Genomic DNA, 27,266 nt, shown 5'->3' on the forward strand with positions numbered 1-27,266 from the left:
GTTGCATTGTACAAGTGCCATTTGCAAATGCATTCAATAAAGAGAGGACTTAACCATTGGAGAGTAAGCAATTCATGGTATCATTATGTGACAATCTGATTAACACAAGCATCGATATACATAATTGATTGTAATAGGAAATTATTCAAGTGTCAGATTTTAGAATGTGATGCCAAATTTCAAATGGCACAACTCAAATGAATTTTTATTAAATGTGTACCACAGGAAAAATAGTTGCTTCTTCATAAAAAACAAACTTATGGTTTTGAAAATTAATGGTTAAAAGTGCAGCATTGAGTCATTTTCAAATACCAGCCATTTTCAACATGTACAACTGCTCCTCCCTACATCTTAATGTGATGCACTTGTTCCATTACAGTGGAACCTAGCTTAATGTGCACCTTGCCCAGACAGATTCGCATAACAAGCAAAAATATTGGTCCAGAAAATGACTCACTTAATGGACGACCTTTGCATAATGAGTGACAAGGAGCTGGGAATTCCTGGAATTATTTCATGCCTGCTGCTTCACTTAGTGTTCCATACTCATTCCACTAACTCCTTAATGTCACCAGTGATCACATAATTTTTCCCTCCTTGTGTTCAGACATATTATTTGTGATTTTTTTTAGCAATGTTTGATAGTATTTTGGGCATAGTTTTAAATATGACCTGGCAGAAAAATCAGCAAGAAACAAGAACTATGCAATTACCCAGAAATAAAGGCACTAATCTATACATTAAAATATGAAGGAAAAAATTAGATCAGATGGAATAATATGCCTATCTCAGAAGACAGCCATAGGAGAATGAATATAACCATAAAATTGAAAGGAGGAACCATTAAAAACAGGGAAACAGGTGTGAGTGTGGCTGGTCTCGTGCGCACATCAACAATATGTATTCTCTTGAAATGATACCCTGAACGAATTGACAAGAATATCTATGCAATAGTTGCGTATTGTCAATGATGTTTAAAGGCTGCTTTTCATATGAATAAAAGAAAAGCAATTGCAAGGCGATGCAATTGACAAGGATTTCATTAGTAAGAAGGGCAAAGTGATTTTGTAGACCTCATTAATGAGATGTCACAGATCATCAATGACTGATGAAGTATTAAGAAGTATTGCTTACCATTTAGAAGCTCCATGAGCCTTCAAGAAGTCTTTAGTCTAAAGTAGCAAGTTAAATGAGATGTGGAGATTATGGGAAACAATTGCATTGTACCATGTGTACTAGGCATTGCCTTAATAGAGCAGTGGCGATGCAAGCCATCAATTTATTTAATGATCATTCTGAGTAGCATTTTTACAAAATTTTGAACTGTTGGTAAAAACAAATGTTTCTAGACAGTTTCTAGTAAAATGGAATTGGGTAAATATCATAAAATTAACTATTTATTTTTCAGTTTCACAAACGCCGTTTCCATTTCTGGTTGATTCATTCCACAACAGAAGAAAAGAGGAAGATGATCTACCATCCTAAACAATGCATACATTATTTTCTTTGAATAAACCCTGTAAATAGCTGGTTTTTTTGGCATGGAATGCATCATTGTGTTTTGCATTAATTGATATGCAAAAAGTTGTTTCACTGAAGGAGTGTTTTGCTTTACAAGAAATATCATGCACAAATTATGTTCATTGCATGAGGATCCACTGTACAACCGAAATAAGAATGCGCTGTAATATAAAATAAAGGTGGACATGATTTATCCATAATTATTTAATGTATTTCATGCCATGATTTCAATTTTTGAAAGCAACCCTTCTTTTGAACACCCCAACCCATAGTACTTTCATCAAAAGGATTGGAAATTAATTCAAGTCAAGCACAGTTTACAAACCAACATAAAAAATGCTCTATCAATTCCATGGTGCTTTCTCCTTATTTCTTACTTTGTCTATAGTTCGACAGATGTTTTGAAACACACAAGGATGCCATAGAGTAATTCAGTTCCACTAAAGGGTATTAGCAAACAATAATCAATAGTCCTAAATTAATAATAAACTTTGTTTTTATTCACTTCACATTATTTCTGTACACGTCAATAAGTTGCTCCTAATGCTCATTGGGCAAATTTTCTTAACCGATGCCACAAGGTCTATTTAATGACTACTACTAACATTTATCGTTTTGTGCCATCACCTGGCCCATAACAAATACTACATTCATTATGTTCTGTTTCCATTTCTCAATATGGAATATTGCTTAATATTGATATTTTGTCCATATTAATTAATCTAACTAGGTATGTCTGCATACCTGTACACCATCTGAATATGTCTTTTATACATTCCAAATCAAAATTCTTATAAAATAATAAATTATATTTTAACTCTCAATAAAGAGTATGCATCTTTATGAAACTTGTGCCCATAGGAAAATGTTTTTTGTAATTGTGAAAATTATCTATGTTTCTACCTTTCTCTTTGTAAAAGGGTCAATAAATAAATAAAACCTCAGAAGAGTGAAATGCTTAAATCAGAGCTCACCAGCAGGAGCTGCTGCTGGTGGTGATGTGAGCCATGCTGCTGGACCTGGAATCGGCCAATTGGATGCAGCGTTCTGGTTCCCGACACCGAGGAGGCAGATGTTGGCACCACTCGAGGAGTCCCTCCAACAGCAGTGACCGAAGGAGAAGAGCAGGACGACGTTGGCACCGTTGAAGCTGTCGAGGTGGCTGCCAAAACAGTCACTTGGCCACTGTTGCCATGGCCAACGGACGCCCTCACTTCTCCAGATGATTGGTCAGGAATCTCACCCACACCCATCCTTTCACGAGCTGATATGCCCGGATCATCTGATTTCCAAAAAGTCAATCGAGTGGTCTACTGGATTAAACCTGTCCCTTAATGGATATTCATTTTATGAATTATCATTGGTAAAATTTTTAATTTGGGCAAATTACAGGGAGAGATTGGTTTTTGGACAGAACAAAATCAAATAATAAGTTACCAATTTTTAAAACCCTCCCACAGTATTGGTGGCAGACTACTTCATTGGCAAGCATTCAAATTTGACAATTTGGAGGATTCATATGCCAAATCAAGAACTCCTTCACTTAAGGTATAAGAGACATGAACGAGCAGTGAAAGCTTTGATTCGCCATCTACGATGGTTGACCAGCAATTAAATTTATGTTCTTGGCAAGCGTGGTGGTAGGCAACCCTAGAGCCACCATCTTCCTGGTGTCAAAACGTCCCGCACACCCACGCACACATATACGAGTACATATATATAACTTCGAAACAGAACGCCCTTTGGCGATGCACAAATGTAAAAAAACATTGATTAAGATTTTTAAAATACAGAAACACAAAGAAAGGACTCTCACATACAGGGTTCGTCCGGAAAATAAGTGTACTGAGCTCAGGAAAAAAAATTTATTACACTTTTACATATCTTAAGCTAATATTCCTCAAAATAGGACCCTTGTGAGTCGATACACTTGTTCCAGCAGCGTTCCCATTCCTGGAACGCTCCCGCGAAGGCATCATCGGGAACCTCTCGAAGACTCGTCGTCGACCTCTTCCCTGCCCTCCACGAACATCTTGTGCCACCGAAAGATCATGTTTCTGGACATGGCTGACTCCCCGTAAGCCTGGTTAATCATACCGACAGTTTCGGTAGACGATTTCCCAAGCTTTACCGCAAATTTGATGGAATAACGCTGCTCCAAAAACTTCGGCATTGCGTTCCGTGACGTGGGTCGAGCGTGGAGGTTCGCGTTAACAGAGCTCCTCACTACACCACAGCTCAGAGCCGACTGCCTTTTTCAGCGTCGCTTGCCAACATACCCCCCTCCAATCGCAGCCCGTCAGAGCGGTGCTGGGCGCGCCTGGAGCGGCGCGCCCAGCCCAGGAGTCAGTACACTTATTTTCCGGACGAACCCTGTATGTAGTTTTGGTGTTTTGATGGCATGGCCATCATCATCAGTATGCCGTTCTTGGGTAAAGAGGAGAGAGGATATTTGTGGGGCGGGCGGGGGGTAGGTAAGGGATGAATAGGAAATGGATAAAGGGGTGGGAGGGGTTATGCAGGTGGCTATTAGGTTAGGTTATATAGGTGCCTGGGAGGATTAAATGAATGGAGTACCCAGATATGCCCCATCTCACGGGTGCTCACATCTATGCTACTTACAGATTTGGGAAGGGTTTCAATCACTGAAACAGACAAGAAATCATCGAAAGATTGGTCGTGGGAAGCAGTGTGAGTAGGGATGGGATAATTAAGGAAGATTTGGTGTAAGTGGTGGTTATTCATGCGGAGGGGAAGGTTGGTGGTGCATTCACCCACATAGAAGGCATGGCAGAAGTAACAGGAGAGGTGGTACATGTTTTTTGAGGTACATGTGGCATCGGGTTAGGAATTCGTAGTAAGGGAGGTGGCGGGTCTCAGGAGATGGCAGCATCTGCAGCGTGGGCGGTTGCATGGTGCAGACCAGGGCAGGGAAGAGATGGGGGGCCAGCAAGTGGCCTTGTCAACTTGACGTCTTGCAAGTTCGATGCGCGTTTAAACAAAACGGAGGGACAGTGTGGGAATAAAAGTGATGTTGACTGACTGCTATTAAAAAATTGGGAAGAGTTCACGAATTAAACTTTTAATTTTGTGGATTCCAGGGAAGAAAGTGGTGATAAGGTTAGAGCATTTTGGGCGGTTTGGTTTGAGGAGAGTAGTGTATTAGGTTGAAGGTTTGAGAATTTGATTGCTCAACAGTTTTGCAAGGTACCCATGGTTCCAGAGGGAGTCGTGTAGATGGTCTATGTATATTTCTGTACGGAGGGAATGTTGTTGCAGAGACGAAGGCCCCTGACTGAGAGTGAGAAAGGGATGGAGCTTTTTGAATATGATGGGTGGCAGCTCTCGAAATGAAAGTATTATAGGTTGTTGGTCAGTTTAATGTAGACTGAGGTGTTCAATTTATTGTTGAATGTCGATATCAAGGAAAATAATATTACGAGGGTCATCCGGAAAGTAGTACCCGTTCGTGCCGCATGAAGTGCTGACGACGCGAGTAGCCGCTGGACGAGGTCAGATAGCTTCAGTGGCTTGTCTGCCTTCTCTGAGCCAAGTTGCTTGACGCTAGCATTGCCTGTGTTGTTTCTGTGATTGTTTACAATGTTTAAAAAAATTGAGAATGCCGCCAGTTGTGAAGTGAGGGCAGTGATTAAATTCCTCAATGCAAGAAACGTTCGCCCATGTGATATTCATCGCCAATTAAAGGAGGTGTATGGAGACAATGTAATGGACGAGTCGTCTGTTCGGCGGTGGTGTCGCAACTTCAACATGGGGAGGGGGAACACACACGACGATGAGCGTTCGGGGAGACCGTCTGTCATTACAGACCAACTGGTGAGCTCAGTTGACGAATTCGTGAGGAACGATCGGCGCATCACAATTGATGACATCTGTGAGCATTTTCCCAATGTTTCTCGAACAATTGTTCATGAAATTGTTAAACACCATCTGCATTATGCAAAAATTTGTGCAAGATGGGTCCCTCGCGTATCTCAATGAGCTGGCGGCGAAGGACTATGCAGCAGGAATACAGAAACTTGTCACACGTTATGACAAATGCCTTAATTTGCTTGGAGATTATGTTGAGAAGTAGTTTAAAGTATCCTCTTTCAAATAAAATTTTTTATGTTTGTTAATATTTACTTTTGTGTCTATTTCACGAACGGGTACTACTTTCCGGATGACCCTCGTAGAATCAGATATGGATGAAGTGAAAGATACCTAGGAGGATGAGTTAAGAGAGGAAATTAAGGAGGATAAAGTTTCACGTCCGTGGGACCAAAAGGAGAAAAATGTCATCAATGTAAGGGGTCAAGGTCCAGAAGAGTGGTTTAAAGGTTTGTTGGTGCAGAAAGGTACATTTGAGTTTTCCCATTAAAAAATTGATTGTGCAGTCATTTTTGCATCGTATTGTAATTGGGGATGAAAAGCAGATTTATTTTGAGAATCCCATGCACAATAAATCATGGGTAGACCTAGTTGCACCCATCCACATCGACCGCAAGACCATATCACTTTGGCTGAAAGACGATGCTCTGTCTTGGGTGGGACCAGAAAGGTCTATTACGAGCCATTAAAACTTAGTGAAAAGGTTCATACTGAATGCTACCAAGAAGAATTGTTTGAATTGAGCCATTCGCTGCTTGTAGAAGCACCAGAATACAAAAGGAGGCAGCACATGGTCATTTTTCTTAATGGAAATACTGCATCACATGTGGAATAAATGGTCACTTGACAAGTTGGATGCACTCGGCTGGGAAGTTCTACTCCATGCACCTAACTCACCATACTTGGCTCTCCTTCCAATGACCACTTGTTCACATCAATAGGTCATGCGCTTGCTGAGCAGCACTTTGGTTTGCATGAAGATGTGAAGAAATGGCACAATGAATGGTTTGCAGCAAAAGGGAAAAATTTGTAATGGCATGGTATCCACAAATTACCCAAAAGGTGGGAAAAATGTCTAAATAGCAATGGAGCATACTTCTTTTTTTTATCATTCTTACAAACAAATTCTTTGTGAAAAATTTTGCATATTGTACTTGTACACCTGGTATACACAAATAATACAAAGAAGCTCCTTCTCTCCCTAGAGGAAGGTGTAGTTTGGTCACCGAAAAATTTGGAAAACATTTTGAGTTTCAATTGCTTGTGTTTCTCTGTTTATTCGTTCGCTAGTGCTGTTTTGCTTTTCTGTTTAAATTATTTTTAGCATCCGTGAAACGTTCCTTCAAGATATATATCTATATTCATTCACATGAATATAGATATAGGGAAATGAGATGTAACGCATGCAGAAAAAGGACAAATAGAGGTAAGGCGGAGTGGAATTGAGCAGATCACAAGCACGAAAAAGTTTCTTTGTGTGGGACGACTTGAACCATGTATCTTTTGCCTTGCCTCTTTGGTGCTCCTTACCACATGAGCTATCAACGAAACATAAATTACACTGAAATCTGAGGGAGGCTTAAACTTATGATATTATTGCTCTCATTATCAATTATGTAGTTGATAATTCTGGAGACAGAATTAAAATTTCTTCAATTTTTAATGAAAACAATGACACTACAGCTTAAAAACATGTTGCACATCAATAAACTCACCCACAAAAACCACATCATCAGAAGACATCCCAGCTCCATCATGTCTCTCAGCTTCTTGTTCCTCAGCCATTGTGGACACACCATTCCTTCCACCTTCATCAACCTCTTCTCCCGCTTCATAAACCAACTCCTAGTATTTGGGAAAAAATATCAAATAAGATACTTAAAATTAGCCTCAAAATAAATTGTCACATTGCAATGGAAGCACTAAGTATTTCAGTAATAAACTAAATGCCTACTGGCTCTGGATTCTCAATGGAGTGCAATCCTGATATAACAAGTAAGGCATATACAAGGGTTGCTATTTATATTTTTAGCCTAATGTTGAAGAGATAGTAATTTATTGTTGAAAATGGCTTTATTGTTTATCAAAGTGTTCTCCATGATAATCAATACTTTTTTGCATGCGCTCGAACTAATTTTCATAACAATTTTTCCCCTGCGATTGAAGTACCTCCAAAATATGGTTTTTGAACGCATCAACAGCTTCTTCAGGTGCCGAAAAACGTTGGCCTTGCAATTTTTTCTTGATATCCAGGAATATAAAGCAGTGATTTGGTGGTACATCAGGGCTGCACGGAGGATGACCCATCAATTCGACGTTTTGGCCAGTCAAATAGGTGGTTGTTTCAGCCGATCTGTGAGAGCTTGCACTGTCATGATGAAGAATGATCCTTCATTGCCGCTTCTTTTTCTGTACTTCACTTCAGGCAAACAAATGCTCATGTACCATTCAGAATTCACGGTTCTACGTTGCTCTAACGGTACAGTTGCCACATGTCCAATTATCCTGAAGAAACAGGCAATCATATGCTTTGATGTGCTTTGTGCAAGAATCACTTTTGTTGGATTTGGCTCATCTCGTAATACCCATACAGTGGATGCTATTTTGTTCCTGGCTCACACGCATATATCCAATATTCGTCACCCCTGTAGACGTTATACACAACTTTTGATGCACCGCGATTGTATTTCTTGAGCATTTCTTTGCAGCAATTGACACGAGCATCTTTTTGAGCTGTCAAATTATGTGGGATCCAACAAGAACAAATTTGTTTCACAGCTAAATGATAATGCATTATCTTATTGATGCTTGACACACCAATCCCCAAGGATGCCTCAATCTCACGATAAGTCATACGACGATCTTCCTTCACTAGTTCTAGCACAGCATCAATGTTTTCTGGCACAACTGATTTTGGACGACCTTCATGACTTTTGTCGCTGAGCGAACAGCAGCCAAGATGGAATTTATTATACCAGCATTTCACAGTAGCAAAGGATGGGGCTTCATTGCCAAAAGTGGAAGTAAGTTGACCGATGCACTCCCATCTTGATAATCCACATTGAAAGCTGTAAAAAACCATCTCATGAAAGTGCTCGCTAGTTAACTCCATTTTTTCGCTGAGAAAATTTGAGTCACTGTAAACAACACAAGTTATGATCAAATGACAAAATGTTCAGAAGAAAGTTAGCGTTTAAAGGGTCAAACTTTCCGATGGAAAAGTCAGTGGCTCCTTAAGCACTTAAGTGTTGTCAAGGCTCAAAATATAAATAGCACACCTAGTAATGAGATCTTTATATAGGGAATATCTCTCTAAGATGTATACATCACTATCACAAGATACAGAACTCATTATTAGAGGTGGCTCTATATTGTAAACCATAAACACAGTAAACAACCCTAAGGTCTGTTTGGTAGGTGATGGCAAAGTTCACCCAGTACTAAGCCCTATATGGCATGAGAAATTCAAACATTAGCAGAATAATGAAGGGGGCCAGTTCCTTTCCCTGTGCCGGCCATGGTTTCCCAGGAAGATCTGGAACCTGAAAAACCACACAGCCTGGGTGAAGTTGCAGGTGCCTACAAGGCTTCCTCAGGAATCGAACCCGGGCCCTCCAGTCAGCAGTCCAACGTTCTACTTTTGGACTACCTCAACCCACCTCTGCATTGCACAAAAACATAAAACATACAATGGCATTTGCATTTCATGAACAGGCAGGCATAATCATATGCATAAATACAGTTCATTTATCTCATTGAAATCTTGCTTGAAGATACAATGTGTAACTTATAGCTGATGATGTGCAATGCTTAGGTCATCTAACTAGTGTAATTACCAAAATTGACAACAATACAAATATTTCCAAGCATTAATACAATGGAGCAACTCATAATACAAATATTATACAAGTTATAAAACACCAATGAATTCTAAAGAAATATTTTCTAGTTTATTTTCTTACCCCTAACAAGTAACATACCCAGCGATGGCTGAGGGAATTAAAAAAAAATGCTAAAGGAAAAACCCTCTAACAGTATCCTTCCTTAATTAATGGGTGCTCAAAGCTACAATGAAGGTAGTTTTCATTTCTTGGCTAATCAATTTAATAAACCACTAATTCCTCAGGTATAACATCTCCTAACATGTCTTTACCAAACCTAAACAACCTAAATTCTGTTAGTCCAAAGTCTACTAGTTCTGGCATCTTTTTCCCAAATTTTATGTACATGATCAAAGCGACCAATGTCTGTTGGAGTGCCAAAAATTTGTGAGACCTCAGTGCTGAAACATGTGGTTCTGAATATATTTTGTAAGTCCAACCAAGCATTGAATCGTCTTTCTTCCAATTAACTCCAGAGGCATTTCAGAGACGCTTTTCGTTTTATCTTAAGAGTTTTTTTAAAAAATCAGGCAACCCTGTGCTGCACCACCTTCCCTATTGCTCGAAAGAGGCCTTTTCCAGTCAGATCCCATGCACTACATGTACAAGGCCCACTATCAAAGTAAAGTGAATTTCCTGGGAAAAATTGATTTATTGATCGTACTTGTACAAATTCATCAAATTCTTCAAAACACTCTCTCCCCTTACATCAATACACTTGCAGAGACATGTCTGCCATGCCTGGAAGGCACCCTACAACTCCTCTCGGCGGGAATGCCTCTCAAGAACATTGCAACATGCCTTTGAATGTTTTCCAGTCTCCCACTGCTTTTCTTTCGGCTCTCTCTTCAGTCAATAGAACAAAAAAAAAGGCCCACGGAGCCAAGTAGGGACTGTAGGGGGGCTGGGGGACCACCAGGGTGGTGCTCCAGGCCCGGAGGTAGGTAACAATGAAGAATGGCACTGGGGGCATTGTCATGGAGGAACTTGATCATGTCTTTGATGTCAGCCCTTGTGCGGGACCTGGCGTTTCAATCTATTGAGCACCTCCATGTAAAAGGCTGAGTTGACAGTTTCTCATTGCAGTACAAACTCAAAATGGACGATTCCTCGGATTTCAAAGAAGACAATTAGAATTGTGTAAATGCAAGACTTATTCAAATGTGCTTTCTTGGGATAAGGGGATGATTTTGGGTGCCACTCGCTGCTCTGCCATTTCAATTCTGGGTCGTACGCTAACATCCAGGATTCCTCTCTGGATACGACAGAGTTAAGGAAGCCCGGCTCATTTTGAATAAAATCTAACAATTCTTGACGGTGCAAAACTCCTAGTTCTTTATGGTCTTACATCAACACTTTTGGCACAAGCTTAACATGGACCTTGCGCAATTCCAGATACCAGGTCACTATCTGATGTACTGCAAATGTGGTACGCCACAACAGTGGTGCCCGATTTTGAATGTGGATGTGACATGGTCATTAGCTCAGGCTGTGGCATTACCCAAGGTGGACATCTGTGGTTGCAAACAGGATAAACCTCAGGCAGGGTAAAAATCACTTCACGGCTCATAAAAACAAATGGCAAGGGGCCTTGTAGCCCTTCTCCATCTATAAAACAAGTCTAAGAACCATGGATTAAAAATAATATTAAATCATGGATCGTCAGTCACGAATGAAACTTTACAAGCACATTTACTCATCAAAATTTTTCTACGGGTTTCTAAAGGTGGTTCCCTTGAGTCACAATTTATGCTTAATACTTGGCTCGTCCTGAAAGCGATGATAGCCATACGAAGCCCGGCAGTGGGGACTCTGACCGAAGGTCTTCAATACAATTCTCTCCCCAAAGGGTATACAATAGAGCCATTATCTAATTTGGAGCGCACCATAGCACAGTATAGTAAAAGCATGTAGAAAGATCTGCTATCCATGCAGTGTGGCTTAAAACCTTAAATTATTTAGTGTTCAATAGCACTTTTCCCTCAATACCCAGATGTTCTCTTTATGAATAACTGATCGAAGCACTTTTCCACTTGAAATTTTTTTTATTTTACGACTGGGTTTCGATGTATTACAACATCATCATCAGGTGCTGATGATGATGTAATGCATCGAAACCCGGTCGTAAAATAAAAATAATAAATATTATCAAGTGGAAAAGTGCTTCGATCAGTTTTTCATTATGTTCGACTTCCACCACATCACGCCTGAAGCTACTCAATATGTTCTCTTCAATTGAGCCTGCAATCTAGGACGACCATGCCTAAGAAACAAATGGACTCCACAAAGGGGATATTTCCACCATTCATACGTAGCGTTGCTAGGACATAATGCCCACATAGTCAATGGAAGTGGACGCATTTGGTTTTCTCAGTAGAGAAGCAGAACCCATTACTACGTGCCCAGTCTTCCAATTTGTTCAGTCACCTCGACTTGCCTGGAGGTAATGGAAATTCTGGACGACCTGCAGAAAATGGCGAGATCGTCGATGAAGAGCAACCCACCACTGGTGCCATCACATTGTTTATTGCAATAGCAAATAGGGTTACAGTCAGAACGGAGCCCTGGGGTTCCCCGTTCTCTTGAACATATGATCATGACAGAGGTTTCCCTATCCTGACTTTAGAAATGTGGTTGGCAAAATTTTTTAATAGAGAGGCCATATTTCCCCTAAAACCCAACAAGTGCAAGTATAAAATATTTTGTCTCTACAACCTGTCGTATGCCTTCTCCAGGTCGAAGGAATAAGCAACAAAGTGATGACATATTAGATAAGCTTACTGGATCAAGTTGTCCTTTTGCACCACACGGTTGGACATGCACCTGTAATGTCGGAAACTACAATGAGCATCGGAGAGGAGTCGCCTCCCCTAGCACCAAATCAGATGGCCAGTCTTTCTATTGCCTTGCACAAGCAGCTGGTGAGAGCTATGGGATGGTAGCTTTTCTGGTCATTTTTTTCCTTGCCTAACTTCAGAATTGGTATGACTACAAGACTCCCTCCAGGAATTCAGGACCGCCACCAACGCAGTCTCGGGAGTAATCCTGAGGAGGTCTTGCGTACTGCGTCCATGCCTGGAGAGGTGTCGCGGGCATCTGTGATTGCCGACTTTAATTCCCAAAGGGAGAAGGGCACGTTGTAGTCTGCCTTTGTTCATGGATGATCCCTGAAGTTCCCACAGAAACTCTCACTTTGCTGCTTCACATTCAAATACGTGGTGTTATAATTATCATTTTTACTGGTGTCAGCAAACAGCTGGGCAACTAGCTTGCTAATTTTTACATGTTTGAAGTAAAGTCAAGTTATGTACCCTACCTATCATTTCTATGATTTAATTGCATTGAATGAAACATTTTCACCGAATACCTCATTATTGTAAGAGTCCCTTTAAGTATTCATCATTTGCAGAATGACATGGTAAGAGTTCAGTGGAGAGGCTGAGAGTGCTCACCTGATCCTCCTCCCTGCCAAGGTAACCTCCGAGGTAACCTTCCCCATTATCGCCACCATCATCATCATAACCTTGGCTGCCTTCAACTTCATCAATGTCCTATGAAATATCAAAATTACAATCATGAACTATTTTACTTATATAAATGTACAAGCACATTTAATATATTATCAGTACAGGAAGGAATTTGGGGATTTACATAAATCTGAAAACTTCCTAGAAGTAGTAGTAGTAGTTTTCAGGGAAGGTGACCAACAGCTGAGGTCATTTGTGCCATTGGGAATTGGCGGGATACGCTGAGGGATGGAGAGAAACCTGGCATTACCATTAGCCTACTCTTAATGAAAGGCCCCATGAGGTCCGCAGTTAATCGTCCCATCCGACGGACGGTGTATTCTAAGTGCTTTCCAAAAAGCACCTCAAGTAGGGATAGGGATACCACTGAAAAATATCTGCCCCCTCTGGGATTTGAAACCCAGGCTTTCTGGATGGGAAGTCAGTACGCTAGCCACTGCAACATTATGATCCCTCTAAAAACTTCCTTAACATCCAGATAGCCTTTAAATTGCTGCATTAATCTAAAGTTTTGCAATAATATAAATACATTCAAAAATAAAAACAATAGAAATTTATGACTATCTTTTGTTTTTCTCATAAAAATTATTCAGACAAAGAAGAATAAAATGATGAGTAACTATTAAATGATTTGCCATTTTGTCAATGGAAACAGCATCAATAAAAATTTGAAAATAAATTAAACAAAAAATGTATGCTATCATAATACCCAACTAAGCACCTAGCTAAGTCCACTCGATATCAAGTGAAAAAGTGCTTCAATCAGTTATTCATTATGTTTGACTTCCACCACATCACGCCTGAAGCTACTCAATTTGCCCCATAGCATTGCTTCATTCTTCCATATATTCTTAGGTTCTCGTTATAAATATTGGTTGAACCATAAAATGGGCATTGCTATATTACAGCTGGCCTTGAGTATTAAAAAGGACCTCAAACTTCGGCCAAATGGAGCATATTTTTGGGAGGAACTTTATTGGTCAATGATGAACATTGGCTATTTTCACAGCTGAAACACAATCAGCTATTTCTTTTTCTGTTGATATCTATAAACCCATATCACCTTCACCAATACAAAGTCAGTTCTAAATATCTGCTATAGTCATGAATATTTTCCCTGCACACTGAAAAAGTACATGATATAACCTTCAGTTCAAATCCTGTGAATTGGAAATCAACCTCCTCTTCATGCAACACCTTTGCAATAGTAGAGTGTTTCTCCTTCCTCCAAGAACCAGCCCAGTTAAAGCACACAATCTCATTATTGCTTGACTCTAGCACTTAACTTCATTCAAAAACATTTTGGACACATTTACAACCTCTTGCAAGCAATAATTATTCCCATGGTTCACTGTCTGAAATAACATGTAGTATTTGGGAGCAAAGCCAGGCATTAAACCTGCCAACTGCACAAATCGTCAATGTCTGGTTAAGAGACTGGGCGTTGTATTAAATCAAATGCACTAGAACATCAACCTTGAGAATTATCAGAACATCGTCTTGCAATTTCACTATTTCAGGAACAAAGTGAATGTGGACACCAGTCCATTGTGATTACTTCAGCGAACTACACATTTGTGGAATGCCTATGAAGTGTGTGAGAATTGCTCTGAGGTAAGTAAGTCATCACAAAACTGGCAATGCTGGAGCATCAACCAAGGAAGAACCAAACAACCCGGGCAATAGAAGCACGATACCCACCTCCTCATTGTCCTCTTCGTCCCCTTCCATTGTGCCTCTGCGCTGCATGCCTTCCTCCACATCATCCTCTTCTCCTTCCTCCTCCACCTCTTCCTCCTCTTCCTCATCCCCCAAACCCTCCTCCTCCACCCCCTCCACCTCATCCGAGTCCACCACTATTATCTCATCCTCCTCCTCCTCATGCTCCGGGCGCTGCGATGAAGTCGCCTCCCTCACCTCTGGCTCCTCCCTCGACGTTGACGCACCACTCTCGGCAGCAACTATGCGACTCCGTTTTATCTGCAATCACACATCTGAGAATCACTCACAACATTCCCTCCTTCATACTCATCTATATTTCCACCGTTCAAATCTCGATTAAAACCTTTTTTTAATCGAGAATTGTTTTTATGATCTAACTGAATAGTTTTTGTCAAGGTATGACAAGCAATAATTTAATTTTAACCATATCTCATATGTATGTATGCATACATTTTTTTGTTTTTGTGTGACCTCATATCTCACCATTATTAAATAACAAGAAGAAATAAAAATATATGAATACACCGAAATAAAACAGTCGAAGCTGGTAATTTTGGGACTTCAATATATAATGATACAATTTCTTGAAGAAAGACCCTCCGAAGAATGGATATTAGGATTGTTTTGCTTCTTTGTTTTTGTAAGTATTATTATATCTGGTTTTTCATGAGCAACCACAATTTAAAAAAATACTGTGGGAATATTAGAAGAAATAAAACGAAAAGCTACCTAGTACAGACATTGGATTTATTTCATCGTTCTGGTCCAAATTGGAGTCCAACACAACTAGAGCCAAATCCCATACTTGCATCATTTGAATATATGATTTCTAACAGTTTTTACCCTGTCCTATACCATTACCTATCCTCACAATACTAGTAGGATCCCGTATTTACACAATTTCATCTTTAGTTTTTCTGCTATTTGCATCACTTTGTGCTTGAGTAACATAGGAGGGCAGTTTTTTTCAACCTCCGATGGGCCATAAAAAAAAGTGAACATTACATAATTATTTTATTATTAAAAGTTATAATTAAAGTTATAATATATAAATAAAGTTATATATATAAATGAAGTTATATATATATAAATAAAGTTATATAATTATTAGTTATTATTAAAAGTTAAATAGTTACTTTTTGACAATTGAGGAATTTTTTGTTCCTGTGGACAAGCTTTACAATACCATTTTCATAAAATGTTGCCGCCAATGAATTTAAATGAGTCTTGACGTTGTTTTGACATTCTCTAGCAGTAACTCATATACAGGGTTCAGCGCATATCTCCGGACAAATTTCAATTTGGATTTCCCACTATATCATAGTTCTACTGAAGGTCATGACTGGCGTTCTTGAAAGCTATAGGCATCTAGTAAACAATCATAACCTCAAAATAGCCAAGATGTTACGTACAAGTGCGAAGTACAATCGAAGAGCCTTAACTATCGAAAGTGTTCCTGCTGGGTATTATATTTCAAAATAGTTCGATTCTTCTGGTACCCCAAATCAACTGTTTATGGCATTGTGGCTAAGCATACGCTTGGGAGAAGTCTGGGGGAAGTTTCACTAACCCGGTGAGGAAATCTCATTCGAGGAAACGCATGTCCCGAAATGCAGCAGTCATCAAGAAGACTCAGGCACTGATTTGAGAGGACCCGGGCGATCGCTGAGGAAATTGGTGTCAGAATATAATGTTAGCAAGCAAACAATGCGTCGGATGGCAGAAGAAGACCTAAGATACAAGTTGTACACCATAAAGGTATGACACATGCTGTTTGAGGCTACCTCAACAAGGTGGATTGCTCGCTGCCACCTGCTATTGTGTTCTCTAAAATATGAAGCTGCAGGGCGAATCAGATTCTTTTCTGATGATAAAATTTTCTCTGTTGAAGCAAAGATCAACCGGAAAAATGATCGCTGGCCCATCCACAACCCTGAGGACATCCCGATTGTGGCTTGAACAAAATTTCCGGCTAGTGTTGTCTCCAGTAAGGGTTTGCCACATTTCTTTCAAAAGGGACAAACTATCACAAAAGAAGTCTATCTGCAAATTTTGAAGAATATCGTGAAACCACCGCTGGTAACTGTTGCCTCGGGGAGACAATATGTCTTCCAACAGGACGGTGCACCAGCTCATACGAGTCATTTAGTCCAAAACTGGCTCTCAGATAACGTCATTGACATGTTCTTGTCAAAGGAGTTCTGGCCCCCGAATAACCCAGACTTGTACCCCCTTGACTATTATGTTTGGAGCGTAGTCGAAAGAGTTACCAGTAAGACGAGACACCCTAATGTCGCATCTCTACGCCCAACTATCATGGCAGCATTCGTGAATATGGACAGTGCTGTCTTAAAAGAGTGCTTGCAATCAATTCAGGAGGACAAGATTGGAGGCGGTCATTGCATCTGAAGGGGGTAATTACATAGAGTTATGTTACTCTTGACAGATACCATTACTTGTCCGTGAAAGGATTTTTATTTATATTTTTTTAATGAATTTGCTTCTAAACAAAAGTTTCATTTGTCCGGATTCAAGTGCCGTACCCGGAACATCAGCCTTTACAAAAACGTTTTTGAAAGACCACTTGAGGGAGAGTCATATCGCACATAAGTTGAAAATATGAGGAATGAAAAGGATTCTGACCCAAACATGATGCATCGCGGGAACCGCAAGAACTGGTGACTGACAACATGTGCACTGCCTCCATGCAACAGATGTAACAGCAATTAGCTCCTGGATAGTTAAAATAAGTATTGAAACTTGTCTAATCGGAACAAATATATGTCGAATCAAACAGTTATATCATTTTCTTCAAAATTTTTTTAGCTAATTTATTTACTTTACGACTTAACAGGGGCAAGATTGAGATTTCACCGTCCCATCTTCTAACCCCTGCACATTACATTGATGGCAATTACAAACACCAATGCCCTAGGTACAGGAAAGCCCACCTAGGTGGGAATCCAACCCTTGACCCATGGGTTGGCAAGCAAGGACATTACCACGCTGCCGCCAGGGCCAGCTAAGTTGAGCAACATGGCAGCACTAGTCGAAAGCCAGGTAGCTCAGATTCTCACGTGCTTAGTTTTCTGACAGCGTAAATATTATTTTGCTTGACAATGGAAAGATGAGACGAAAGAACATTCTTAATTGCTTTTGTTCCTGCTATATGCATATACTACATTTTACACTTTCTTCTAGAGTCCATAGAAAAACGTAAATGAAGGATTTTACACATTATTACCAGTAGTAGTATTTAGGGGAGGCGACCGACAGCTGAGGTCATTTGCGCCATAGGGGATGGACAGGAAAGTATGAAGGGTGGAGAAAAACCCGGCGTCGGCATTAGCCTACTCCTTACGAAAGGCGCCAAGGGGTCCACAGCTTAACATCCCATCTGACGGACGGTGTACACACTCAAAGTTCCCTCCACTAAGCACCTCAAGTAGGGATCGAGACACCTCTGAAAAATATTCAACACCACCGGGAATTGAACCCGGGCCCTCTGGGTGGGAAGCCAGTACGATAACCACTGCACCATCTCGATCCCCCTCTTTATTACTTTCCTGCATAACAGGCATTTTTTAAGGAGAAAATAAATAAATCAAAATAACTTCAGGAGCCTGATTTGCCGAAAAGATCTGCATACAATGTAATAACCTGACTTATAAGACTGCCTATCCTGAAAATCTAATCTTGCTGTTCTGCTCAGGCAGTTTTGCAGCGCTTTGAAAACATGACAACTGAGATTATACTGAAATCAATGAATCATCCGAACTGGGGCAAGCAATCTTCAAGTGTAGGAATGGGTGAGAATAGGCGAGGAGACCCTCACCTGTTTCCTAGTTCCACCCACCAGGACACTGGGGCCATCGCTTCCCTCCGCTGCCATCTCCCTCGACCTCTTCACCCCTTGGACACTCCCAATGGTGGCCATGGTTCCCTCCACCACTTGCTGCTGTCTTGGGCTCACCATGGCCACCACCTGCGTCTGCGAGCCACTCGAGCCCGACATTATTCCAAGAGGAGGGGCAGACTGAAGACTTTCACTTGGATCATGACCCTCAGACACACTCACCGACTCGGACACCTTCAGAAAAGATATATCAATTAATTTTAGGGCCCCAGATACGTGAATATGAGAACTCTCACATTCAATGGCAACATCGAGATATATTTAATGGCAATTTCAAGAGATATTAAGGGGAAATAGTAAACATTATTCCAATGTCCAACCTTGAAATCAAATCACCGTTATCAATCAATCCTGCAATAAATGTAATCAAAGGAAACTACTGATAAATGACCTCATATTTCCTTCAGTAAGAAAGTAAAGAAATTAATCTATAAGGGTTTGAAAGTAGTACCAGTAATTTTATTAAACCAAAACATATCAAAAAGAAATACACTATGTTATCCCACAGAAGAGCTTTATTGTACGACCCGGGTTTCGTCGAAGATCGACATCATCAGGTACAGAATATTCCCAGTCTAGGTTTAAATACATTTTTCAAACTGTGAGAGGGGGGGGGCTGGAGGGGGTGAGGGAGGTTTGAAAAATCGTTCCTCCCTCACCCCCTCCAGCCCCCCCCCTCTCAGAGTTTGAAAAATGTATTTAAACCTAGACTGGGAATATTCTGTACCTGATGATGTCGATCTTCGACGAAACCCGGGTCGTACAATAAAGCTCTTCTGTGGGATAACATAGTGTATTTCTTTTTGATATGAAGCAATTCCACAAAGTTACTATGGATACAATTAACCAAACCAAAACATATTTTTCTATTTGTAATATATTTGCTACGGACTATTCAATCCCATGCTCCTGGATTGATTCTTGCCATCAGAATAAGAATGAGAATTAAGCATAGTGTCTATTCTCACTCCACAGTGGAAATCGGAAAGAAGCGACCTAGTTTGAGTGTTAACAACATAATGGGCAAACTAACCTTGAATTGACGCCACCATACAATTGCTCCCTTCTGAAACCCATTGCTAATGAGAGTGTCTGCTTTTGCTCACTCTTCCGGCCAAATACCTGGTCTGTTGGGAATAATAGTATTGCAGCGGCAGGTGGGAGGAGGGAAGGGAGGGGTCATGGCAAAGAGTCACTCAGAGCCATCTCCTCCCAAAACAGAGATCTCAGGAACTACAGAATCCCTTGCATCCAGAACCAAGTCTCCAATTGCAATGGGGCACTCCAACCATATGCTCCAAGTACTAACTGGTTACAATGTTGAGGTTAATTATCATTTTAGTCAATGCAGCAGCTACTCTGGCACATGCTAATTCACCAAATCTTGGTGAATGACAGTCCCTCATTCATGTAAACAGTTCATACTTAAGGAACTTCCAAGGCTCAAGATTCAATTTGATAACTGGTTAAATGATTTTCTTCAAAGTGCAAAAATTTGATTGGTTGGAATCAAATGGTCACCAAAAGGCCATATTAACATAGGGTATATTTCCAGTTCCACTTGCATATGTCTAAGAATATTTAAATATTGCACAATATATAATTATGCACCAAGTGGGTGTTTAAGTATGAATTTCACATTTTCCATTATTGCATGTGAAAAGCAGGTAAGAATATACACATATGATTGAATGATTTACCCACAAGACCTTCAAAGTGAGGAAAACACAATACACGTTCAGACTCAAGTGCAACAGGATACTGCAACGTAGGATGTTAAATTTGAAGACATTTTACGCAGCTTTCGATGCCACTAAAGAAGATGGAACAGCAGGAGCAGGGGTGTTGAGGTCAGGGTTATGTCCCCACCAGTTTGCATGTTTCAGAATCAAATTAGGATTTTTCACTTATCTATTCAGCCTTCAATCTTACATGTGTCGCCAGATTATTACAGATACCATCATGACAATCAACTTGTTCCCAAACTTTTATTTTGCCCTCTATAGAAAAAGTACATATATTATACATACTACATACAATACACATGATTGATACATTATATTTTTATTAGTGGGGCCCACAGGTACCAGTAAATTGCATTGTCAGGGTGTTTTTTCTCTTACCTGCAAAATTTTTCTTGGCTTTGTGAAATATAATGGAGTCGTAACTAGTTATTTTATTCAAGAAGTTCTCTCGGGTTTCCCACCGGGTCAGGTTGCAGTACACCAATGTTTCGAAGGCTGACTCTGCCATCGTCTTCAGGGTGAAGCGAAGGCTTCACTTCACCCTGAAGATGATGGCAGAGTCAGCCTTCGAAACGTCGGTGTACTGCAACCTGACCCGGTGGGAAACCCGAGAGAACTTCTTGAATAACATATGCCCCGAGATCCTTCATTATTGTTTTATGTTCCGATAATGAAGGAGAAACATAGTTTCTTTTAAATAATTTCTGCACCCAAGATATTTAATGCATTTTGGCTATTTTCATCCATCATACAAAAATAAATCAAGGGAGTTATTGTTTGAGGGGTAATTAAGAATCCTGCCCTTTTTCACTTTATGCCCGTTTCTTACTTTTTTACCTTCATTCCAGTCATTAAGCACGTTTCAGTGAAAATTCTCATTTTCCTGCAATTTACACTTTTTCTTGGTGGTCCCTAATAAAGTGTAAAGAAGGGGCTCCATTCTATTTACTTGACCTCCCCATTTTTCGGCACATTACTCACCTGATTTTTATGGACCACCATCACTTGTCTATCCATATCCATTGCACTGGAATGGTGGGGAATCCCCACTCCAACCTGACTCTCGTCATGTGACATGCCTTGCTCATGGGGATCGGAAACTGTTGGCGCTATTGTGCCAACGGTCGCCACCGATGGAGCTGGAGTAGGTTGCACAGTTGCCTGCCTGATGGGTCCGAGGGAGCCTGATATTGGACCATCCACTGGCATACCACTTGAAATTGGCTGAGGCTGCACTATTTGGGGAGGAATTGAGACCGGCCCTTGACTGAAAAATTAGGGAGTCAATTGCATTAACACCGAGCAAATTAAAAATAAAAGGAGACATTTATTGACAAAAATAAAATTTTGTTAGACCAGAGAGAATAAACTAATCTCGCACTTCTATAATATGAAGTTCTTCATCATTAAAATCCTTCTTTACTTACAAAGTTCTACATCATCTTATCATTATTCATTAAAAACTAAATAGGTACATTGAAAGCTTCCCATTAACAAGTACGCATCACAGCAAGCATGAACAAAACAAGCATAGACCTTGCAGTAAAGAAATAAACTTTCTGTCACAAAAATAAGGGCAAAAAATTGGGTCAAAAATGTATTGTCAGAGCGTAAATTACAGAAATTCGTCATAACAGCACTTTTGGTCCATCGACACACACCAATGGCAGTAGCAGTAGGCTTCCTGAAACGTACCGACAGGAACCTCGTGAGTCATCGCATATTCAACATTATCCAGAACTCCAAAATGGTTGCCTTTCAAGCTCCTTTTTATTCTTGGGAACAAAAATATGTCTGGCAGTGCCACATTGGGGCCAAGGTCACTTCCATCGCAAACCAAGAGTTCATGTGAGATTGGCACATGAGCAGCCCTTCCGATCATCAGGACCATCTTGACACACACCTTTCTCATTGCTCGACACATTCTGCATGAATACCATGCACTGTGGCTTTCAGAATACTCCTCTGATAAAATTCTGTCACTCAGGTGTCGCTGGGAATTGACTATATGCCTATCACTTTTAGACATTTCCGTTGCACTGTGTCATGGATGGGTGTTAATGGCATTCCTTGTCATCGACCTCCTCTCTGCCCTCTCGGAACATCTTGTGTCAGGAGGAAACAATTCCCTGAGGACATCTTCGAAAGCATCCTTAACCATGATCATGGCCTGCAAATTATCTTATCTCATCACAGTTTGTAAAAATATTAGATTCCTTCAGGCGTACAAAATACCTATCTACTTTGGCAACAATTTGTATCTTAGCTCATGTATGTTAGCCAAGGCAATGATACTTGTGTGTAGGCGGGCATTGTCTGGATGAAAGATGACTTTCTTCATGGCCAAAGCTGGCCTTTTTCATGTAGATTTTACTGTAGTTGGTCCAGGAGGTTTGCATAGTATTGTCTAATAATTGTTTGTCCAGTGGGAAGATAATCTATCTGCAGAATCCCTTTCGCATCCCAGAAAAAAGGAGCCATCACTTTTCCAGCCGATTATAAATGGTTTGCTTTCTTTAGTGGTGGTGCTAAATCAACATGTTCCCACTGCTTTTGCTGCTGTTTTGTATCTGGGGTATAGTAGTGGACCCAATTTTCATCTGTGGTCACAAACTGGTGCAGAAAATCTTGTTGGTTGCTCTTATAATGTGTCAAACACTTTTCAGAGATTTCCATTCTGATGAGTTTGTGATCCTGTGTCAAAAGTTGCACCCATCAATGAGCAGATAATTTTCCCTTATCTAATTCCACTGTTATATGCCCGTTCAGATGATATCCCTCACCTTAGCCTAGCCCACCATGATTGGTCACTCAGTTTCATGAGGATCACACTGCACATAATTGAGAGAAAAGGATGTAGCAGCAAGCACGAAATTATTCGAGGAATTCCCATCTCCTCATCACTCATTACGCAAGAAGTCACTAGTCAAGCAAGTCAATTTCATAAGTATTTTTGCTCATTATTCAAATTACTTGCAATGTGAGGTGTCCATTAAGTGATGTCCTACTGTATTATGCATGAACTCATATTAGCTCATGCAACCCAGGCTGATACTCCCCGCTACATGCCCTGACAGTGGTTTGTGTGATATTTTGAAGATGTAGATGAGCACTTTTTTCTTAATTTCTCAGGCTGAATATATAGCATGAAGTAACTGAAGGCTACAAATGATGTATCCATTGCAATTTCCCTGATGCGCATGGGTAATGGCATGTGCTCATTCAGTGGGTAGAATCCTGCGTAACTGACTTGGAGGGCCCTCGTTCAATTCCAGGTGACACCTCTTCAGCACCCACAGTTCTCCTCAATTTGCGTTATTTCTCAGGTAGTACACAAAACTTCAAGGGAAACCGTAGTTGGCACAGGGAAAGGAACTGGTCCCCTTAACACCCTGATGAGTGAATTTCACATACCATTGGGCTTATCACTAGGTGATAAGCCCAATCCTCACCCCTCTCAGATCTACCCTCACCCATCAAACTGATCTTTTGGTTTATGATGGTGTTTAACTAGGTAAAGCATTTGACCAGAAATCTTAGGGATCCACATACAAATTCCACCATAGGCATATTATTTTTGCACCGTGAAGATATTCTTAGGATGAGGATAACAATAGAAAACCATTTTTCTACTTTTAAAAGCAGTGTACACATTCAACTACATCAAAAGCATTGCATTTCAAGTTCACCAGGTCGCTACCAACAAAAAACATTCACCATGGAAAATCCTAAAATGCATGCATATGAAAAATATGAGCATTGAAATATGTAACTTTGTAATTCCACAACTACACTTTATTTAAAACACAACCTAGGTTTCAATGTTGGACGCTGTCATCACCTGATGATAACAGCCAACATCGAAACCTAGGTCGTTTTCTAAATAAAGTATTGGAGGAATTATGAGGTTACTTATTTCATTTCAATATATCATGTAAATTCAGTCAACTTACACCATACACAACAAATTTAAAAAACTATGAGTTTAGATACCAGAAATCGTGTGTATAAAATGTAAGTGGGTAAAGACCTAGTCCAACTCATACAATCAGGCTTTACAATACTACATAAAAAAATAGGAAGCAAAAATGTAGTGATCATAACATAAATTAAGCCAATACAACATCAAAAACATCTAAACCAATAAGTTAAGGTAGAAGTACCCAGGAGCCAGGACACACCTGGCATGCGATACTGAGACTGCACTTCCACTGGGACCAGCCTGAGCAGTTGGTAGAACTGCTACTGTTCTTGTTGGGAGAGACATTGGCCTTATGCTGGCCAATGGCGTTGCCCGCGAAGGAGCAATTGTCACAGACTGTTGTGTCTGAAAGGAAACGTACAAATCATGACACCATAGGCAACCGAGTAACATCTCCACTTAACATATGATCCGAGGTTACACTACCAACTTCATAAGGCTTTCATGATTAAACACTGACATGTGCTAGGTATGACACCACATTCAGTTTCTCCTAGTTTCCACTGGTACACATTTATAACACTTTCTATGTTCACATATTGGCCCAAAGAAAAGAATGTGTTGACGATAATTCAAAATGAAACGAAGCCATGAATGGAGACATTTTTTGGGGAGCAAAATAATTAGTAATTTTCATTCATTTTTACGCTAGTAACAGTTGATGAATTACACAACCTACTGCCTCAGGGAAACTAAAATGATAATTATAACTTAACAAGCACAACAGCAATAACTCAATTTCCTGGAATGCAAGTGATTACTGCATACTTTTCAATAATTCATATCTTTTCCTGCATAATATTGCTATTCTGATCAAGGAAATTTCAATACATTGAATTGCAGAAAGATAACTTAACCCTAAAAATTGAAGACAGTATCTTTTTCTAAACTGACGACTCCATTCAAATTTTGACACTGATATGTGAAAACATTCGCATGAAATCAGGAAGATTTTCTAATCATACGTGGGTCATTCAATAGCTCCATAGGAAATCCAAGAGATGATGCTTGTAGAATCGGAAAAGGTTTACTTTTAGTAAAACTCAACTCTCAATGAGACTTATCAAATTTTCAGCTACACCAATCACGTGGTTTCATTTTCATAGCGAATCGAAGGAATAACCTCTTGCTTATTTAGAAATGTGGAAAAAAATTAGTTTTGTGCACTGGTTAAGCACTTCTATTTAAAAGGTTTAACACTGAAACTGACCAAAACCAAGCTGCATGAAGAAAAGAACAAAAAAAAGGAGATTATGTTGAAAAAGAAAACAATCTACCCAAAATCATGTTTTTCTATTTTTTCTTAAGGATTTTATTCAACAATTGACGTACCATACTAGAGTACACATTAGCAATATAGTTGCAGTAAACCCTCACTAATTTGGACAAAGTCTGGCTGTGTAGTGCACATGGCTTCTCGTCAGTGCTGCAAGAGGCAGGCATTCTTTGCTTTACTCTGTGAAAAAGTGCATTTAACTTTCAAGTCCCCTAGAGAGTGGCAGAAAATAATTATTACATGTATTTCAATTATGCCACAATATTCTGTTGAAGATTTTAAATTAGGAATGAACTTTTCTAAATGAAACTTGATTCATATAGCACAGGATTTGTCTGAAGAGTAATGTCACTGAGTTGATTAAAAAAATGTATTGATCAGATGAGTACAACACATTCAAAGGTTTCAAAGTATCGTAGGGACCTATTGCATCGATACAGTGCTTCCAGTAAGATTTCCAGGCAATGAAGGCATCACAGAATGTCCTTCAGAGCCTTGGCGCAAACCTCGTGAGTTTGTCAACTGTGTCAAAATGATGTCCTTTCATGTGAGTTTTACATTGTCCGCGTACAATTGTTCTGCACCATCTCATAAATGGTACTTTTGGGAATGTTTAACCCTTTAAGTGCAGTGGGCCGATATATCGGCTCTTGCGTAGGCTATTGTTTAAATTGCTGTAACTTATGGTTTTTTCTTTAATAATTTATGGTTTTTGCGCTATCGATAGGGTGAATTCCTTACAATGATATAACACATTCTTTAATTTTTTATTAGCAATTATAAATGCTTTTCAAAAAATATAATTCTTACTATAATTTTACGTTCAGTTTTGTACATGTCGGGAAGCTCAGCCTAATTGTCTGCTCATTTTTTTTTCTGAGTGGTCTTTCCACTATGAAAAGTCACTGAAAGGCTACTAATCTGTTTTCATCTGTAATCTCTTGAATGTGTTATGGTGTGGTGGTGTTGATATATAACTGCTTATTCACTTTGTTGATACGATGGAAATGAGAGCAGCCCTTTGTAATCATTTTGGTTTCTCTTGCCATCAATCCTATCTAATCATTTGCGCCCTGTGTATTGGATTACATTGTCTGCAGTTCTCTGTGAGTTAGAACTTCGATTTTTTTCTGCCCTTAGATTGTAAGCATATTGCCGCAGTCTCTTCTCTCTTGGCTGAGGAAGTTCAGTGTGGTTTTTTCCTTGCAAGAGTGAGATTGAATCAAATGTGATTCCAAGCATTTACATATTTTTTCACTTTTCTGTTCATTTTGGTTGATTGAAATGGCAACTAAAAAGACTTCGAAAGATAAAGTAGATGAAGAATTGGTTAACTACTTGTTATCAATCAGTGACGAGGAGGAAGATGAAGAGAGTGAGAATGATGAAGTGAACTCTGACTCTGGTTACTTCGACATTGTGATTCAGAGGAAAAAGCCAAGAGTTATCGAAGAAAGTGATGAAGATGATAGGAACTATAATGTGACCAATGCAATTCCGCCACCAGAGTTCCAAGTTATCTCTGAAGGCGATGACACTTGGAGTACTAACGCCTTCAGTTATGCAGAAGTACCGGGTCCCAAGCATGCGCCATCATCTACTGCTGACCCCAGGGCATATTTCAATTTGTTTTTTACCCCCATACTATGGAATCTATTTGCACAGGAAACCAACAGATATGCAGCACAGTTCCTAGCCGCCCAAGAAACAATGTCGCAAAGATCAAGAGTCAGGCAGTGGCGGGAAGTGACAGTGACTGAGATGAAAGCATTCCTTGCAATTTTACTAGAAATGGGACACAGCCAACC

The 27,266-nt window shown here is 39.9% G+C and overlaps 1 protein-coding gene across 3 annotated transcripts in view; it reads right to left on the reverse strand.

The window, feature by feature from the left end:
- Positions 1-27,266, reverse strand: part of Mgtor (nuclear basket protein megator) — a 160,327-nt gene that overhangs the window by 25,238 nt on the left and 107,823 nt on the right. For 2 of the 3 annotated variants that reach the window (XM_071598243.1, XM_071598246.1), the window contains exons 25-31: positions 24,382-24,527; positions 21,182-21,467; positions 18,375-18,629; positions 14,519-14,797; positions 12,743-12,841; positions 7,125-7,254; positions 2,496-2,803 (exon numbers count right to left, since the gene is read on the reverse strand). In XM_071598243.1, the coding sequence (XP_071454344.1) occupies positions 2,496-2,803; positions 7,125-7,254; positions 12,743-12,841; positions 14,519-14,797; positions 18,375-18,629; positions 21,182-21,467; positions 24,382-24,527 (1,503 nt within the window). The remainder of the gene's footprint in view (positions 1-2,495; positions 2,804-7,124; positions 7,255-12,742; positions 12,842-14,518; positions 14,798-18,374; positions 18,630-21,181; positions 21,468-24,381; positions 24,528-27,266) is intronic. The other variant, XM_071598245.1, reaches the window with a different exon arrangement.

This window comes from Hetaerina americana, unplaced genomic scaffold, assembly GCF_022747635.1.
Source record: "Hetaerina americana unplaced genomic scaffold, ioHetAmer1.1.p SCAF_92, whole genome shotgun sequence".
Taxonomy (NCBI): Eukaryota; Metazoa; Arthropoda; class Insecta; order Odonata; family Calopterygidae; genus Hetaerina; species Hetaerina americana.